This window comes from Aethalodelphis obliquidens, unplaced genomic scaffold (genome assembly GCF_003676395.1).
Source record: "Aethalodelphis obliquidens isolate GAN/ISIS:26980383/991018 unplaced genomic scaffold, ASM367639v1 scaffold53, whole genome shotgun sequence".
Lineage (NCBI taxonomy): Eukaryota > Metazoa > Chordata > Mammalia > Artiodactyla > Delphinidae > Aethalodelphis > Aethalodelphis obliquidens.
The window spans coordinates 12,506,679-12,525,488 of NW_020837997.1; the positions used below are offsets into that span (position 1 = coordinate 12,506,679).

The 18,810-nt window shown below is 55.0% G+C and overlaps 2 protein-coding genes across 11 annotated transcripts in view; one reads left to right on the plus strand and one right to left on the minus strand.

Annotated features, from left to right (window-relative positions):
- Positions 1 to 3,720, minus strand: part of PIP5K1C (phosphatidylinositol-4-phosphate 5-kinase type 1 gamma) — a 60,063-nt gene extending 56,343 nt beyond the window's left edge. For 4 of the 7 annotated variants that reach the window (XM_027085591.1, XM_027085588.1, XM_027085590.1 and 1 more), the window contains exon 1: positions 3,511 to 3,719. In XM_027085591.1, the coding sequence (XP_026941392.1) occupies positions 3,511 to 3,604 (94 nt within the window). In that variant the 5' untranslated portion in view covers positions 3,605 to 3,719. Of the gene's footprint in view, positions 1 to 3,510 lie in introns of all 7 variants that reach the window. The other 3 variants (XM_027085585.1, XM_027085584.1, XM_027085586.1) reach the window with 1 other exon arrangement.
- A 3,887-nt stretch (positions 3,721 to 7,607) lies between these two features.
- Positions 7,608 to 18,810, plus strand: part of TJP3 (tight junction protein 3) — a 29,634-nt gene continuing 18,431 nt past the window's right edge. For 2 of the 4 annotated variants that reach the window (XM_027085592.1, XM_027085595.1), the window contains exon 1: positions 15,933 to 16,119. In XM_027085592.1, coding sequence (XP_026941393.1) covers positions 16,102 to 16,119 — 18 coding nt within the window. In that variant the 5' untranslated portion in view covers positions 15,933 to 16,101. Of the gene's footprint in view, positions 7,820 to 15,932; positions 16,120 to 18,810 lie in introns of those variants that run through there. The other 2 variants (XM_027085594.1, XM_027085593.1) reach the window with 2 other exon arrangements.

Genomic DNA, 18,810 nt, shown 5'->3' on the forward strand with positions numbered 1-18,810 from the left:
TTAAATCCATGATACAAGTAAGTTTAAGTAGCTTTTCCCATCTTCTCTTAAGATGATTATCAATGCCAGGCAGGTGTTTTTGTTTTCATGTGGTCCCATTTATCAGCCTCTCTCTCTTTTTTTTTTTAGATAGTATCTGCTATTTATTTATTTATTTTATTTATTTTTGGCTGTGTTGGGTCTTCGTTGCTATGTGCGGGCTTTCTCTAGTTGTAGCGAACGGGGGCTACTCTTCGTTGTGGTGCGCAGGTCCCAGGGAGGTGGGACCCTGGAGGGCTGTGGGCAGAGGAGGGGCGGGGCCTGAGTCAGCTTTTAGTGGGAGCCTTCTGGAGTGAGCGGGAGGGAGCACAGGAAGAGACAGGGGGCCAGGCCAGCCATGGATGATGGGGCTGAATTCACATGGATGAACCAGGTGGTGGCAGGGAGTGGGGGGCAAATGGGTGGATTTTCGGTCCACTTTGAAGACAAAGCCGACATAATTTGCCACCAGGTTAGACGTGGGAGGGGCCAGGGGTCAGAGGGGAACACAGCTGACTATTCTGAGACATCACGGAAGCAGGAAGGACAGGAGGGAAACTGCTCAGAAACACCAGGCCACAGCTCAGGCCAAAGCCCACAGGCAGCTCGTGGACACCGACAGGGGCCCCGTGAATGTGCCCAAGAGCCCAGCCTTCCTGAGATCCTCCACAGAACCAGGCACTCCACAGAGTCCCCAAAAGCCAGCAGAGAACACCATCGGGCCTTCCCTGGTCCGGGCCTCGGGAGCCCAGGAGTTTAAAGTAACTGGATTCTAAAACACCACTGATACATTTCACCTCCCATCAGATTGGCCAAAATGGCCGAGGCCGATAACATCCAGAGCTGGCAATGCTGCGAGGAGATAGTCTCTCTTGGCTCCTGCCGGACCTTTCCAGAAAGCCAGCGGGCATCAATCTGGTTGCGCCTGACCCAGCCGTTCCAAGGCGGGGACTCCAACCACTAGAACTGAAAGTACCACGGCTACAAGCCCGCGTTCAAAGATGTTTACTGCAGCATCGCTTGTGACAGCAAAAGGCGGCTCCAGAAACCACTGGATCGTCCCTCAGCAGGAAGCTCATGCCTAAAGGGGGTGGGCTGTCACTAAAGTTCACCAAGCGCCCTCCACCTGCTGATGCACTAACTCAGGTAAAGCTGGCAGTGTGGCCCCATTTTACAGATGGGGACACTGAGGCTCAGAGAGATCAAGGCCCTGTGAGGTCACAGAGAAATTGAGTGGAACCCAGGCAGGATAAGGGGTTTCCACCTTCTCAATCACAGCACCATATTCTCTCTCTCTGAAGAAAAGAATTGATACCAACGTGGGGAAAAAATGCCGTTTTATGGATAAAAAGCAAGCAAGTTACAGAATGATGGGTGAAGGTGAAGTACGGCAGCCCTCACCCCGGATGACTGTGTCTTCAGGGGACACTGGGCGATGTCCAGGGACACCTGTGGTTGTCAGGACTGGGGGGGCTCCTGGCATCAAGTGGGTGGGGGCAGGGATGCTGCTGGACCCCACAGTGCCCAGGACGGCACCCACAACAAAGAACTTTCCAGCCCCAAACCAGCGCAGGGGCATCGAGACTCTGGCATCGTACGAACCCCCTGGTGAGCAAACAGACCCATCTGTGTGTTTATGCATCTGTTCGAGCAGCAGGAAAGGCATGGACAGTTGTTCCCCAAACTTAAGAGAAACGGGTTCGGCGGAGGACAGACAGCTATTAACCCTAAAGTGAGTGAAGTAAGTGATCAGCTGTGGGAACCGGATTTCTGCGGGTTTGGGGACAGAAGCGGGGACGGCCCCTTATGGGCCAGGTCCCTGTGCTCAGACCCAACCACAGCCGGGGCCTGGGACTTTATCTGCCCCCATCAGATCACCTAGCCCCTGATAAGACAAATATATGCTGTGTGGCTTTCCTGTGGGCACTGCATCCTAGTCTATTGTGTCTCTGCCCAGCACAGGGCAGAGGGCTGCTGGCGGAGGTCAGGGGGCTGACAAAGGACTTCAGCCGGGTCCCTCTGCCATGTCTGGGGCTGGCCAGGCAGGGCATCGCCGCCAGCAAAGAACGGGAGCCAGAGGGCCGGATTGTTGGAGCTGAACCAGGGTAACCCACCAAGCAGCTCCAGATGGCAGCAGGAAAGGAAGCGGTGGGAGTCCTCTGGAGCCCGGGGGAGCTCGCTCGCTCTGGCTCTTTCTCCAGACATTTCTCCCAACTCCCAGGCAGCACAGCATCTCCCTGCCTGCCAAGGAAGCTTCGGGAGGCCCGGGGGAGAAGGAGGATGGATGCCCCTGTGGGTGTCTACAGGGGACTCGCCAGAGAGGGCTGCCTGGAACAGAGAACTCTGCGGATCCAGAAACTTCCTATTTGGGAGCCTGCAACCTTGACCAAGAAGGAACCAGGCAGTGGCTGGGCTCTGCACACCGCCCCAGGGAAAGGCAGACCGCGGGCCCACAGGGCAGGGCGAGGCTGCCTCCTTCCCCAAACCTGCTCTGCTAGAGGGCCAGGGAGGCATGCCAAGGAGAGGGGCTCAAGAAAGCACTGCCCCTACAGAGCTACGGCAGCCCCCCAACATCCAGGGAAAAGGCTGCAGGGGGCCTTCTCCTCCCCCACCTGCTGGCAAGCCCTGGCACTGAAGGTGCCTGGAGATGTCATCCCCCTACCTACCTCCGGTTATAGGAGGTAAACTGAGACCCAGAAAGGGAAGGAATGGCCAGTGGACTAGAAACCAGGTCTGGTGAATTCCACAAAAATGAGGTAGTCAGGAGGCTGACCCATCTGGCCTCCGAGACCCCCCACTTCCGCCACAGCAGCCCCTGCCCTTAACGACCAGTAAGATGTGCCCACAGGGTGACGACTTGCAGGGAAACGGGTGAGGCCCGGAAGCTGATACCAGCAAAGTGGGCGGCCCCGAGTAGTGGGTCCAGACGGTCGGGGCGGGGGGAAACATGTGGGACAGCGTCACCCCTTGGAGGCAAGGTCCCCCATCGGAACGGGGGTACTCCACTATCCCACATGCAGAGCAGCCCCCTGACAACACTGGGTGGGACGTCGTTCCCAAGCGCCCTCAGCAGGAGGCAGTGCACCCACCCACCACGCGTCCTAAATAGAGGTCGCACCCCTCCCAGAGGTGAGGACCCATCTTCCCCGCATGTCTCCAACGGGGTCTGCTCCACCCACAGCCTCCCAGAATGGGGCCCTGCGCCAACCCCCGCTCCCAGACAGCCGGCTCCCCCAAGAACCCCGGGAATGGGCGGCGCCACCCCGACCCCCAGAGCGGGGCGTCTCGGGCCCCGCGGCGCGTCCCCCAGCCCCGGAGTGGGGCGTTCCGTCCCCCCCCGCGAGCGCCCCCGAGTGGAACGTCCCGGCCTCCCCGCTGCGGGTCCCGACGCCCCTCCGGCGCTCGGACGGGTCCACTGGGCCCCGGCGGGGGGGGGCAGGGCGGGTCCATTCGGGGAGCGGGGAGAGAAGGAGGAAGGTCCGGAACCGTTACCTGCTGCCGCACTGCTCTCTGCCGCCCAGGCCGCCTCTGAGGTCACGGCCCCCGCCTCGGCGCTCTCCGCCTCGTCCGGCACCTCCAGCTCCATGGCCGCGCGCGGACCTGCCGGCGGGCGGGCGGCCGGCCGGCCGGCCGGAGGCTGCGACCCGAGATGCGGCCGCAGCCGCCGCTGAACAACAACCGCCACCGGCTGGAGAGCTGAGGGAAGGGGCCGGGCTCAGGGAGTGAGGGGCGGGCCAGGGGCGGGGCCAGACGCTGCGCCATCGCGCACCGCGCGCACCGCCAATCGGGGCTCGGAGGCGGGGCCTGCGTGCGTCCCGGGCCCCAGGAGCGGCGCGAGCGCCCTCACGTGCCCAGGGGTGGAAGGGCAGCGCCATTCCTGTCAATATTACTGTAGTACGTAAAAGCGTTATTATACATAACGAGCATAAATAATAATTACAGTTAAAAATCATCACTATATTAAAAATAAAATTTATATTACATGTGCTTATGTTTGATATAAGTAATAGTTACGTAATAATAAGAAACAAATTTTTATCATTATGCACAATATACAAATTGTATGTCATATTGTCATGATACATTAACGTGACTATTAAACAAACAGTAATATGGTATTATAATAAGTAATGTTAATATGTAACGTAAAAATATTATTTATGATATATAACGTAGTAAAATTTAGTTATATGTAACAATAACATCCTTAAATGCCAAGCTTAGTGCTAAAGCCTTTAGATGCAATATCTCCATAAGTTAGGGACCTGCTTTTTGTTTCCTTTTTTTTTAACTACTACCATATTCCCAATACCTAACACAGAACATTACACCTAGAAGACAATTTGATCAACCAGATGAGAACTATTATCATCCCCATTTTACACATGACAAAACGGGAGCCCAGAGAGCTGAAGCCACATATTTGGAATCACACAAAGAACCGTGTTGTGAAGCATCCCCTTTACTTATTGTATTAAGAATAATAATATTATTTAAGTCTAATGGTGAACTCACCAACGATATGGTTAGGCAGTCATTCATTCTGAGGTCATGGTTTGGGGAGTAATAAATGTTGCTATTAGTAGTTTTATTCATTATTAATGATTTCTGCTGGGAGGCAGGTGGGGGAGTCCAGACACTCTGCTGGTGTGGGTGAAGCTGGGCTGTTTTCACCCAGGCCTGTCCGACTCCAGACACGTGATCCCTCTTCATTGTCAGGGTGCTGGTGAGGTCAGCGGGAGGCTGACAAGGTTGGGCTTAGGGGTGCTTGGTGATGGGATAAGGGGGAATCAGCAAGAGGGAGCAGGCCTCGGTCCGACCCAGGGCTTAGAAAGATGGTCCTGAAATGTTCTCCATCAAAACAAGGAGACAAATCAAGAAAAAGGAAGACACAGAGAACAGGACCCAGGATGAGGTGGAGGGATCCCCTAGGTTAGCTGTGTCCTGTTAGAATTGAGCCTACCCAGAGAGGAGGAGTCAAACAGCTCCAGGGAATCAACAGATGATGGATAAACACAATGTGGTCCATTCATACAATGGGATATGATCCCGCCTTAAAAAGAAGGGAATTCTGACACACGCTGCAACGTACGTGAACCTGGAGGACGTGATGCTCAGTGAGAGAATCCAGACACAGAAGGACAAGTACTGTCTGATCCCACTCACATGAGGTCCCTAGAGGACTCAAATCCATAGAGACAGGAAGTAGATGGTGGGGACCACGGGGTGGGGGAGGGGCTGGGGAGTCAGTGTTTCCTGGGGACGGAGCTTCAGTTTGGGAAGATGAGAAAGTTCTGGAGATGGGTGGAGAGGATAGATGCACGACAATGAGAATGTGCTTAATGCCACTGAGCTGTGCACTTAAATACGGTTAAGACGGTAAATTTTATGTTATGTGTATTTTGCCACCGGTTTTTAAAAAGGCTCCAGAAGTTCTCTGGACACGCGCCATGGATAGAACTCCTGATTCATTTTGAATCTGTCTCCAGAGAAGATCTACATCAGTGATCCTCAAAGCGAGGTGCCTGGACTTGCCCCCATCAGCATCAACCAGGAGCTTGTTAGAAATGTAGGTTCTCGGGCCCCAGCCCAGCCCTCCTGCATCAGAAACTCTGGGGGCGGGGACCCACAGTCTGTCTTTCAATGAGCCTCCCAAGGCAATTCGGATGCCTGATAGAGTTTGAGAACCACTGGCTCAGACAACTGGGAATGGAGAGGAGGGGCCGGGATCCCGTGGGGCAGCGGCTTTTGCGCCTCTTGCTTCATCCCCCCAAGTGCCTGCTCGATATTCCCATTTTGCAGGATGGAAAACTGAGGCTGCCCAGCTGGGGCTGGTTGCCTGGTTTCGGGCGCCCCCTCGTGGCTATTGCTGTCAGCACTGGGTCCTGCAGGTAAGAGGGACTTTATGAGTCTTCCACCCCCTCCCCATATTCCATTAATTCATTCCACAAATATTTATTGGGCACCTACTGTATACCAGACACTGTTCTAGGCCAGGAGGATACACGAATAAGCAGGACCAAATCCCCGACCTCAGTGAAGAGACATCTAGGGAATTCCCTGGTGATCCCGTGGTTAGGACTCCACGTTCTCACTGCCGAGGGCCCGATCCCTGGTTGGGAACTAAAATCCCACAAGCTGGGCTTCCCTGGTGGCGCAGTGGTTGAGAGTCCGCCTGCCGATGCAGGGGACGCGGGTTCGTGCCCCAGTCTGGGAAGATCCCACATGCCGCAGAGCGGCTGGGCCCGTGAGCCATGGCCGCTGAGCCTGCGCGTCCGGAGCCTGCGCTCCGCAACGGGAGAGGCCACAACAGTGAAAGGCCCGCGTACCGCAAAATAAATAAATAAATAAAATAAAATAAAATCCCACAAGCTGCATGGCGTGGCCAAAAAAAGAGAGAGAGAGAGAGACATCTAGAAGACAAACAAGCAAACAAGACACAAGGCGTTTCAGCTGCTAACAAATACTTTGAAACTAATACAGATGTGATACAATGGCAACAGAATGTGACTGCAAAGGGCTCCACAGCTAATACGTATTAAGCTCCTATTCCAGTGTTTTCTGCTAGAACTACAAGGCAAGCCCATTTCAGTTTAACTTTTTAAATGTCATTTAAAATTTTCTAGCAACCACATTTGAAAAAATTAAAAAACCAAAAGCAGGCGAGATAACTTGTAACACTATATTTCATTGAACGCAATACATTCAAAACTATTATCATTTCTACAGGGAATCGATAGGTAAAACCAATGAGCTATTTTACATGCTTTTCTGCACAGCTGCTCTTCCAAATCCGATGTGTATTTTACCTGCATGTCATTCATTCAGACCAGCCACCTGTGGGTCGCAGCTGGAAGGTGCAACTCTACTGTGTGCCCAGCAGAGTTCTCAGCACTTTCTGGACAGACATTCATTCACTTTACTGTAGGAAACAACCCTAGGAGCAGACGCCAGTGTTGTTCCCGTTTTTAAATTTTATTTTAGTTTTCATTTTATTATTATTATTATTTTCATATATTTTTTGGGCCACGCCGCACAGCATGTGGAATCTTAGTTCCCCAACCAGGGATCGAACCTGTGACCCCAATACTGGAAGCGAGGAGTCTTAACCACCGGACCGCCAGGGACGTCCCCGTTGTTCCCATTTTTTTTAGGTAAGGAAACTGGGGGGCCGGTGACTTGCCCAAAGCTGCCCAGCTGGGAAGTGATAGAAAATTCTCAGTGTAGGAATCCGGCCGGTCACTTGGTGGCACAGAAGCAGAATTTGAGCTCAGATCTGTGGGGATGGAAGGAGCAGCCCTGCCACAAGCGGTGGGATGCTGTGCCAGCTGGAAGGCAAGGGGAGCAGTGAGGGGATGGGGGGGCAGGAATGCGCCATTCATTCATTCATCCTTGAATTTTTCCACAAATGTCTCCCAAGGACCTGCCACATGAGCCAGTCCCTTGCTGATGCCAAGGGCTCAGCGGTGGCCAGTGCAAGCTGGGCGGGACTGGGCGTCCCTGGCCTCTGGGCCGGCAGGGGTTAAGGTCAGCTGCTCCCACGTGAGAGCACCTTGCAACAGAGCCACACACCCAACCAGGTCTCTCTCACTCTCGCTGGTTTGCCTGCGCCTGTCGCCCTGCTGGTTCCACCTGGCACAGGACCGGCTAGCCTGTGGCCACCACAGGGAGGCAAAGTTGGGCAAACAGGTGGGAAGACTAGAGCTCAAGCCTCGGGTCCCCTCCCCGCCCCTGATGCCAGGCGGAAGCCCAGGCCCTAGCTCCTGTCGCCTGCCCAGAGGCCACCCAGCCTCCTAGACAGGTGAGTCCCCCACCCCGATCTGCCCACCATCCCGAAGCAACTGTCCAGACTGGGTTCCCCACTGTGGGGTCCTGGGCCCCCTGTCACCTCCCCGCCACCACCACCAGGCTCCCCGGAAAGCAGGAAACTGACACTGCTGTGTGGGCATTTGACATAGTTTCTAAGGGATTATCTGGCCGGCAGTTACTGCCCCTGGCAGCCTGCCCAGGATGCCATAGCCACAGACTTCAGAGGGTCATTGTTGGCCCCGGCTGTTGCAGGGGGGCTGAGGGGGCGCAGACTGGCCTCTGACCCCCCAAACTGAGGAGGGGAGGCTGGCGGGGAGATGGCAGGTGAGGCAGCCTGGCACCTGCTTGGTATCTGGGCCTCCTGGTACTTCTTAAGAGGCCCCCAAGTTTTCAGACAATTGCATCTCATCTCCGTCCCCTCTCCAGGTGCTGGAGCAGGAGGAACGGGGGGTTCTGGGGAGGTTTATCTTGCTTATCTTGATTTCTTCTCTGGGTGAAACCTCCCAGCGGAGAAGCGCAGGAAGGGGCAGACGGATGGTTGTCACAACAGTCTGCAGAGCTGACTGCGGGCAAGGAGCCAGGATGGTCTCCGGGCAAAGGAAGCTTAGACCCAGGAGAAGACAGGGATCCAGTGGCAAGAGCTTTTTCTGGGTCATTTGCTCCCAAAAAGTGCAGGACAAAGAGAACTTCCCAGCCAGCCAAGTGTCTGATTGCACCTCAAGGCCTCAAGGCTCTTTGTCTGAGCCCAAGAGGGCCCTCTGGGGCTCCGGAGGCATGAGCGTCCCAGTTGCAGGGTATAGAGCCGGCCTGGCATTTGGGGTCACTCCCGGGAAGCAGAGCTGCTCAAGATCTGGGTTCTGTGGGGTTGGGAGGGGGGACATCTCGACTGTCAGATCCCACCCTGCCTGGGTTTGGAGAGAAAGACCCATGGAGTCAAATAGAGCTGGCTTCAGTTTTCCACTCTGTAAACTGGGTATAATGAGTCACCACGTCGCAGGGCTGCTGAGAACAGCATATGATAGAGCAAGTAATAGATTCCCAGTCATGCAGGGGTCAAGGTAAACTGTCCCACCCCAAATCAGAACTCAGAATGCCAAGCCAGTGGCAATGTCCCATCGCCTTCCTGTTTTGCGGAGGTTGAACCCCGGCTCAGAGAGGGGTAGCCACTTGCCCTGGGCTGCAGAGTAAAGTAGGGCTGTCAGCCTGATAGGAGTCAAATTGCAGAGAGTGGGGAGGTCTGGGGGCTGCGTATGCCCCCAGCCAATACCCCAGTTTCAGCACCTGTAAGAGTCCTGCCTCCCCGGCTCAGGGCTTCTGTGTGGCCCCAGTTCTGGGGAAAGTCCACCTCGGGACTCTGGGTTCCTGTTCTTCCACCTCAGGTCTGGCCTGGCGCCAGGGGAGCTGTGTTTGCTCAGGGTGGAGCCTGACACCCTTTGGAATGGGCTGAGGTTAGTGGGCAACATGACTGGGGGGGGCGGGGGTGCCCAGGGAATGAACCTGCATTTATGAAGCACCTACTGTGTGCTGAGTGCTGTTCTGGGGCTTGAGGATTCAGGGGTGATCAAGAGAAACAAAGATCCCTGCTCTTGTGGGGCTTGTGGTTTGGTGGAGGAAGGCAGGCAAGAAACAAGAGACACAATAAGGAAGTAAATTGTATCCTAAATTGTATCCTGGGTTAGAGGATGGTCAGCCTTACAGGAAAAAAAAAAGTGAAAGACGTACAGGGATAGGAGTAAAACAGGCAGGGGGGTGTTTTACAGTCTTAAGTAGAAAGATTAGGGGAGAATTCATTGAGAAGGCGACATCTGAACAAAGACTTGAAAGACGTGAGTAGTTGGGGGAGGGGCATTGCAGGCAGAGCACACAGCCCGTGCAAAGGCCCTGGGGCAGTACCATGCCTGGCGAGCTGGAGGAACCGCTAAGAGGCCTGTGTGTCTGGAGCAGAGTGAGTGCGGGGGAGAGAGGGAGGAGGCGAGGGCAGGGAGGGGACGAGGCAGATCGTGCAGTCTGGAGGGCTGTGGGCAGAGGGGCCTGACTCAGGTGCTCACAGGCGCCCTCTGGTGGCTGCTTCGGGGAGGACAGACTGTGGGCGATGAGGGCGTAACCAGGGACCTGGATGGAGGGGACTGAGCTGGTCCAGGTGGGAGAGGATGCGGTGGACCAGGTGGGGGCTCAGAAGTGAGGAGAAGTGGGCGGATTCTGGACAGATTTGGGGAGAACCAACAGCTTTTGCTGACTACGAAAGACAGAGTTCAGGTTGATTAGGAAGAAAAGTGGAAAGAATGCTCTGGGACTTGAAGATGGTAACAGGTAAGATGGAGTAGTTGGGAATCTCCTCAGGGAGGAGCCTTGGATGCTAGAGTGAAGGCTTTAGGTGTAATGGAGTTAAGGGATCTTTTTTTTTTTTCAAAAATGTAAAGCATGACTCTATACCAATATAAAACAAACAGGTGCTTTATGAGTTTACTTAACTCATTAATTAATATGAGAACCAGCAAGATTTTACAGATTGTTTAAAGGAGAGAATATTGGGACTTCCCTGGTGGCGCAGCAGTTAAGAATCCGCTTGCCAATGCAGGGGACACAGGTTCGAGCTCTGGTCCCTGGCCCGAGAAGATCCCAAATGCCGCGGAGCAACTAAGCCCGTGCGCCACAACTACTGAGCCCAAGTGCCACAACTACTGAAGCACGCACGCCTAGAGCCCGTGCTCCGCAGCAAGAGAAGCCACCGCAATGAGAAGCCCTCACACCGCAACAAAGAGTAGCCCCCGCTCGCTGCAACTAGAGAAAGCCCACGCTCAGCAATGAGGACCCAATGCAGCGAAAAATAAATAAATAAATATTTTTAAAAAGGAGAGAATATTAAGAAAGAACACACACACAGGCAATCAATGCTGAAATGAATTTACAAATAGTTGTAAAGGTGGTCAATAGCCACAGGGAAATAATCAGTGGTCGCCACGGGACAAAATTCGTTTGTATTTCTATGGACAAGAATCCTTTGAGATACCACCAGTTTCTTATCATTTACAGAGTTGTAAAATAGTTCGAAGACCATAAGAAGCACGGATAACTAAAGAGGATACCCAGAGCCTGGCATTGATCAGATGCTCAATAAAGATCCTTGACCGAATGCTAGGGAGCTATGGAGTATTCTTGAGCTAAAACCACAGCTTGTTAACTACGCGCTCATTGTTGAGACTGTTTGTTCACTTTTTGGTTTTGGGATCTTAGTTCCCTGACCAGGAATGGAACCCACGCCCCCTGCCGTGGAAGCGCGGAGTCTTAACCACTGGACCGCCAGGAAAGTCCCGACTTATTTGTTGAATGTCTGCTTTCCATGCTGGTCTGTGAGCTCTACCTCTCCAGTGACCCAGGCTCCCAGAACAGTGCCTGGTATGCAGCAGGCACTCCATAAATGAATTAATAGCTCACGGGGAACCACCTAAGATTCTGGACAGAATAGAAAGGCCAGTGCTGTGTGCTTTAGCAGGACAGATTCCCGCTGTGGCAGGCCCAGCCTCAAGGCAAATAAGGGTGGGGTCTCAGGGGACCTTTCATGGGGTGTGGTGGGGGAGCTGGTGTGGGTACAGGTGCAGAGGCCAGACTGAAACCAGGGATGGTGAGGAAGGTGTCAGGGGCCTGGGTTCTTCCCCCAGCCATTGCACACAACGGTGGAAGCTCGAAATAGACAATTTTGCAGGCGGTCCCCATCCAGCTCTGAAGAACACCATAACTCCCTTTCATTTTTTCCCAGTGGGGGCTTGTCTCCCTCCTTCTGGCCTGAGTGGAGGAACTTCAAGGCATCCAGGCAAACCTTTCTGTGCACCTGCTACGTGCCAGCTGCTTTAATTTGTGAACCTTCGCGATCGTAGCGCTCAGAGTCAGAACTAGGTCCCATTATACAGATGAGGAAACTGAGGCAGGAAGCAGAGGGGCTGGGATTCTCACCAGGCACTGCTCTGCCCCCTGCCGTGGAGCTTCCTTCTAGGGCTTCCTCCTACCTAGGGGATGGGGGGGGAACACCCTCTGTGAGCCCTCTCCAGCTGCCCCCAGAAGAGTCTTCACCCCTCCTCGCTTTCCCCTCCCTCCAACATCAAAGTACTCGCCATAAGGTGCCCCGGGACACGCATGGTGCCTACCGCTGGGCCAGTCCTCAGTGCTGTGCTCATCAGCAAGCCCACCCCACCCAGAAACTGCCCTTCCTCCTGCGCCCTCTGGCTGAACCCATAACTCCAGTCCAGGCATGAGGAAAGCATCAGACAAACCCCAAATGAGGGGCATCGTAGAAAATCCCTGACCCGTCTCCTCCAGACGGAAAAGGTCAGGGAACGGGGGGAGCGGAGCCCGAGAAGACATGATCACACAGACGTGAACACACTGTGGGATACTGGATGGGCTCCTGGTGCAGATTTCACACTCGTAAAACCTGAATACAGCGTGGAGTTTAGTTAATAGTGAGGATGTTTAGTTAATAGCGAGGGTGTGGCTTCTTAGTTTTGGCAAATATACCGTGGTGGTCACGTAAGACGTTAATGTTGAGAGAAACTGTGTGAGAAACATAGGCGGACTCTCTGAATTATATCTACCACTTTTCTGTCAATTTAAAACTAGTCCAAAATAAAATGTTTCTTTTGTTTTTTGTCCACGCTGTGTGGCTTGTGGGACCTAAGTTCCCCGACCACGAAGTGAACCTGGGCCCCCTGCAGTGGAAGCTCAGAGTCCTAACCACTGGACCGCCAGGGAAGTCCTCAAAATAAAATGTTTATTTAAAACATTTTTTTTTTTCAGGGCCTCTGGGTTTGGAGTCACTGCTCCCCCAGCTTCTGCCTACAGCCCCCAGTCTGTCCTCTCGACAGTGGCCACCAGAGTGCGCCTGTGAGCACCGAGTCAGGCCCCGCCCCTCCTCTGCCCACAGCCCTCCAGGGTCCGGCCTCCCTGGAGGTAAAAACCCAAGTCCTCCCCGCAGCCCACAGGGACCTGCACGACCTGCCCCGTCCCCTCCCTGCCCTCCCCTCCTTCCTCTCTCCCCCTCGCTCACTCTGCTCCAGACACAGGGGCCTCCTCGCTGTTCCTCCTACACGCCAGGCATGGTCCTGCCCCAGGACCTTTGCACCTGCTCTCCCATGGCGCCTCCCTTACCTCCTTCAGGTCTAGCTGTTACTTCTGCCCAGATACCTCTCACTTAGGTCACTCCTATTAATCTCAGTACCACCTCCTCAGAGAAGCCCTCCCAGAGCCCCCAGCCCAGGTTGTGCCTCTGTACCTATGCTCTCAGAAATCTAGGTCGGACTTGTTATTTCTGTTACGTGATGATCTGATTATTGTCTATCTCCCCTGAGGACCCTTGGCTTCCTTTAGGGCAGGGACTGGGTCTGCATCAGTGCTGGGTATACACAGTAGGCGATCAGTAAACCTCGAGCGAATGAGCCAGCGCCCAGCCAGGCTGCAGAGCTGCTTCATTCTTGGGCTCTGGTCAGACTTGTTAGGCCACAGATAAGACCTCAGCCTCCTGCAGCCCCGCAAAGCAGCCTACACCAGGGAGACCCCAAGCTCCCAGCGTGAACGAACCCTCCAGGCTCCCACCCCTCCTGGCGGCCACGACCCACTGGGAGACCTCAACCCAGTCCCTACCCCCTTTGGGCCTCAGTTTCCCTGTAGGTGCTCAGAGGGGGCAGAGGAGGATCATCCCACAGGTTTCTCTGAATCCTCCCTTCCCCCACCCCTTCCGGCCATGCGCACACTGCTCCCTCCTGGTTGTAGTTGGCACTGCAATTTCAGACGGGAATTCCGTCCCCCATCACTTCTCCTTTCTGTACTTGGGGCATAGCAGGGGCTTGCAATATTTTTGTTGAGTGAATGACTGAATAGGTGGGAAAATGAATGCATGAATGACACCGCCTCTGGCCTGTGAGGCAGCAGGGGACGCACCCGTCTCCAAAGCCCTGCATTTGAGCACAGCGTCATCCGATGGGTACTAGGGAGACACTGAGTGTTCTTTTTTTTGAAATTTATTTATTTACTTATTTTTGGCCGCGTTGGGTCTTAGTTGCTGCCCGGGGGCTTTCTCTAGTTGCAGTGAACGGGGGCTTCTCTTGCTGTGGAGCACGTGCTCTAGGCGTGCAGGATTCAGTAGTTGAAGCACGCAGGCTTCAGTAGTTGTGGCTCCCTGGCTCTAGAGTGCAGGCTCAGTAGTTGTGGCACTCGGGCTTAGTTGCTCCGAGGCATGTGGGATCATCCTGGTCCAGGGATCAAACCCATGTCCCCTGCATTAGCAGGAGGATTCTTAACCACTGCGACACCAGGGAAGTCCCAGTGAGTGTTCCTGAGCAGGGCATGAATATGTGAGGTGGCTGGAGGAAGACCATGTGTCTTGTGATGGTTGCCCCCCTTCTTAGAGGGGTTTAAAGTGGGGTTTCTCTACCTCAGCACTATTGGCTTTTGGGGCCCAACCGTTCCCTGGGGTGTCAGGCTGGGGGATGGGGGGCAAATTACCCTACAGTGAGAAGCACGGGTATAGACTGAGCGGTGTGGGGTCAAAGAGAGCCAAGTCCAGGGCCAAATCCAGCTCTCCTAGTAGGGCTTGCCACTCGACCCATCTGGCCTCAGTTTTCTCAGCTGCAAATGGTCACGTGGATATCTGTGTAACAGTGGCTGGAGCAAAGCAAACACTCCATAAGCACGAGCCAGCTTATTTTGCCAGACCTACATCCAATCAGTAACTCCTCCCCAGTCCTCCCCAGTAATCGCAGCCACGAACCCCTGCATGCACGTGGCAGTGGGGAACCTATTTATGTTTTGTCCTATGAGTCAGTAAAGCAAATACACATCTATTTAGAAAATATTTGACTTTCTTCTACCTAAAATCATGTTGTGTGCCACCTTCTGGTGACCCAAGGTCATGTCGGGAAAGACTGAGCTTTCCCCTTTAGCCATGAGGTTCCAAGCAGGTCCTTAGAAGGGGGCTTCTGCAAATATTTATTGCCTTGGGGGCCTTTGGGGACTCTTGAGGGGTTGATTCTGGCTAACTGGGGTCTCCAGACTAGGTTTTGGGGGATAACTGCAGTGGGGAGTGGTGAGAAATCAACTTTGGGGGCCTCAAAGATTTTGATTATATTCTCTGTCTTGTACACTTGGCAAACTCTTATCCAACCCTAAAAACCCTAGTGGCAATACCCCCTCCTCCAGGAACACTTCCCTGATCCTCCATTTTCCCCTCTGCCTCCCCCCTTCCCACAGTCTGGAGTTCCTCTCTGCCCAGTCTTGACTGGATGAGGCTGGGAAGGGGTGTCTATGCCCAGATTTGCCCCTTCAACCTTGGCCTGAGATGGGGCACAGGAACAGCTGGGCCTCAAGGTCTATTTTTTTTAAGCACAAAGGAATGTGCGGGTGGGGCCGATGGTGGCTCCACCCATCCAGGTGACTTCCTCCCTCCCTCACCCCCAGGTAGAGGGTTTCCTGCTCTCGTCCTGTAGTTCCTAGATGGCTCCTGAGGGTGAGGCTGGGTGAGGAGAAAGAAGCCTGACCTTAACTCAGAGGAACCTAAAGAATTTCCTCCGCCCTCGCCGCCCCGCCCTTCCCAGCTGGGGACCCAGTCAGGTGCTAGGTGTGAAGACAGGCGGGTACCACTGGATTCGGGGCAGGCCCAGAGGCGGCTGCTGTGCGCCTTCAGAGAGTCCATGCCCCTGGCCTCCCTGGGCCTCCGTTTTTTCTCTCTAAAATAGGGTAAACCTCCCGAAGATGGGGGTGACCCGAAAAAGACCAGCCCTATGCTCCTGAGGTCTCTGACCCTTGACTAGCTCCTAATCCAAGAGATCTCCCTACTGAATTTCAACATGTAGAGTTTTTCTCGGATGTTAAACTTTCCGAAGCGCAGGCTCCGTTCCGAACGCGGCCGTAATCCCTTCCCGGTCTTCCTTGCAGCCTTGCCTGGCTGGTCTCCAGCCCCGCCGCTGGCTAGTGCTCAGCTGGGCGGAAAACCCGGCCTGGAATTCCCACCCCTGGGCCTGGATCCTGTGCTGGGAGGGGAAGGGGGACGAAGGCTGCCTCGGCGGCGTCCCGAAGGCGTGTCGGGGCGGGGGCGGAGCCGGTAGGGGCCACGGAGGAGGAAGAGGTGCAGGTGCAGCCCCAGCGGCGGAGCGGGCTGGAGGAGGGCGAGAGCCGGGGACCTGCTTCGCCGCGACCCTCCCCAGCCTCCTCCCTCACGCCAGGGTGGGGGCCAATTGTTTCTAGACCCCCCTGGGGCAGAGGCACTGGACGGCCCCCGGGTGGACTATGGCGGTGAGATTCCAGGCGAGTAGCCCGCCGAGGGCGGGAGGGAGAGGGGACCGAGCTGGGGTCAGGGCTGGGACCTGGATCCAGGACCCCAGATCACCCTCTGCCTAGGTAACAGATGGGGAAACTGAGGCCCAGAGGAATGTGGTGGCTAGCCCGAGGCTGCACGGGCAGAGGCGTCCGCGCCCACTGGCCTCCAAAGCGGCCTCCGGGAGCTTCCTCTGTCCTGAGTCTGCCTTCGCAGGTAGACCTGAGTTCAAATCCCATTTTTTTCTCCGTAACTTTGGGCCGCTGAATCCATGCGTCTCCGAACCTCATCTATAAAGTGGACGGTGGTCACTTTATAGAAGGGTGTAGGAAGGATTCCAGGACAAAAGTGTGTTGCAAAGCGCCTGGCACGTAGTAGGTGCCCGGTTTCCCGGGAGATCAGCGGAGTTAAGCTTGAGCACTAAGGGCGGAACCGTGGGCAGGGACTTCATACGTGGGCGGGAGCGGCTTTGGCGAATGCGGCTAGGCTGCGGACGAGGGGATCCCCATTTATTGGGTGCCTACTGTATACAGAGCCGTTCACTTGGGCGACCTGGTAGACATGGGCGTCGAGAGCCCCGTTTTGCACCGAGCAAGCCGACCGGGGCTGCGAGAGGGAATCCCTGTGGCTCTGTCTGGGGGGACTTCGCTCTCCAGGGCTGAAACTTGAATCGACTTTGTCACACCCACCCCGCTGGGTCTCAGGTCGGGCCCCAGAGGGGTAAACAGGCCTAGGCTGTTTACCTCGCCCCAGGCCGGACCGCCCGAGGCTCTAGGGCCGGGCAGTTCTGGTTCCCGCCGCCTCCTTCCCGGCAGCAAGGAACCGCTCCCAGAATCCAGTCCCCAGCTCGAGTATTTGTGACCCCCCCCTTCCCCTCCCCCTCCCCACCCCCGCCGTTGTTCCCAGAGGTTGGAGTGGGGAGGGGGAGAGCGGACAGCAGCCTGGTAGCCAAGTGCCCGGGGCGGTGTGCCTTGGTAAGACCTGTCCCTCTGGAGGCGTCTCCTCTCCGGTGTTTCTGTCCCGCGCGTGGCAGGGGGCGAGGACGAAGGCCCGGGCCCCGCCCCCTCGGAGCGCACCTCGACGGAGGCGGGGCTGAGGAGGCTAGGAGCTCAGGACGTACCTGGTTGAGTTCCTGGAGGAATCAGCCTTTTATTCCACCATTCACGCATTCCTCAAACTCCCGCGTGCCTGGTCTTGTGGGGACAATGCTGGGGTCCCAGGGCCCCCAGCCCTGCCCACTAGGAATCCCTGGACTAGAGGGATGTAGGGGAGACAGGTGGACTGGGACATCCCAGGCCCCAGTAATCAGAGACGTAAAATGTGGGGGGGGGGCGGGGGGCTTTGAGGACTCATTTCCTGGAGGAAGAGACAGTGGCACTGGGGCTGTGAAGGATGAATAAGAGTTTGCCAGGGAGCACAGCATATGCAAAAGCCTGGAAAGGAGCTGATTGGAGGGCCCATCACCAACGTACCCAGAGAGACAGCCCTGCCCAACCTTCACAGACCAAGAGGAAAGACCAGAAACTCACTAACTGATGATTAAACAGGATAATTTAAGATGGTTTTGGATGTCATGAATAAAACCTCATAAATTAAGTAGGGAGGGGTGGTAGGGTGCCAGGGAAGATTGGCTAGTCTAGTAGGGTCCCCTGGGGAGGTTGCGTTTGAGCTGAGACCTGAGTGTCCGGGGCAGCTGTGTGCATCCTGGGAGGGTAACCAGGCACAGGGCACTGCCAGGGAAATGTTTGGAACTAAGTTGAGGTGGGATGTGGCGTTAGGCGTGACCCCATGGGTCATGGAGAGTCCTGCAGTATCCATGGAGGCAAACCTACACAAGCTGGGACAAGCCCCAGCCACCTGTGCCTGCCCCCTTAGGGGCCCTGACTCCCTGTGGGCTGTTTCTTAAAATAAGGCCAAGAAATCAAAATTCTGGGAGGCCGTTTAATGACACTAAGCATAAAATCAAAGCAAGTGAAAAGATTCTGTTCTGAAAAATAAGTTCAGAAAGAAAAAAAAAAGCAGAAGGATACTGTAGCCCGGTGGTTAAGATTAAAGGTATGGGATGGGCTGCCAAGGTTTGCAGCGCGCTGTGTGAGCTCCAGCAAGTTACTGAACCTCTCTGGGCTTCCCTTTCCTTCCCTGTAAGGCAGGAAGGCAGGAATAGGAGAAGTGCCATTTCTGAGGTCACTCAGGAGTAAATGAATGGGTACGTGCAATGCGCTCGCTGGCAGCGCACGGAATAGTGTTGCTTAGTAATATTATGCAGAGGAAGAAGGTCATTATTATTACTTCTCACAACAGCACTGTCATCTCTCCTAGAGGCTCCTTCTGCTATTCGTGCATGACTCCACGCCCGCTTCCCACAACTCAGCGCTGAAAGACGGGGCGGTGGGGGTGAGGGAGGTACCCATTTCACAGATGGGGAAGATGAGGCTGGGAGAGGCACCACCACAGCCAGCAAAGGGCAGACTGCAGGATTTGAGGCTCAGTTGAGAGAGCAGACCTGGCTCCCAGGGGTGTCCGTGAGGCCCTGCCCTTGGCTTTGTTTCCCTCTTCTCTGCCCCCTTCCTACCTCGGGGGAGCCTGGAATGCTGCTCTCCCGGGAACCTCTAAGAAAAGGCACCAGAACACATCACACCAGCGGAGGGCTCACAGGGAGTCCCCCGCCCTTGCAGTGCTGA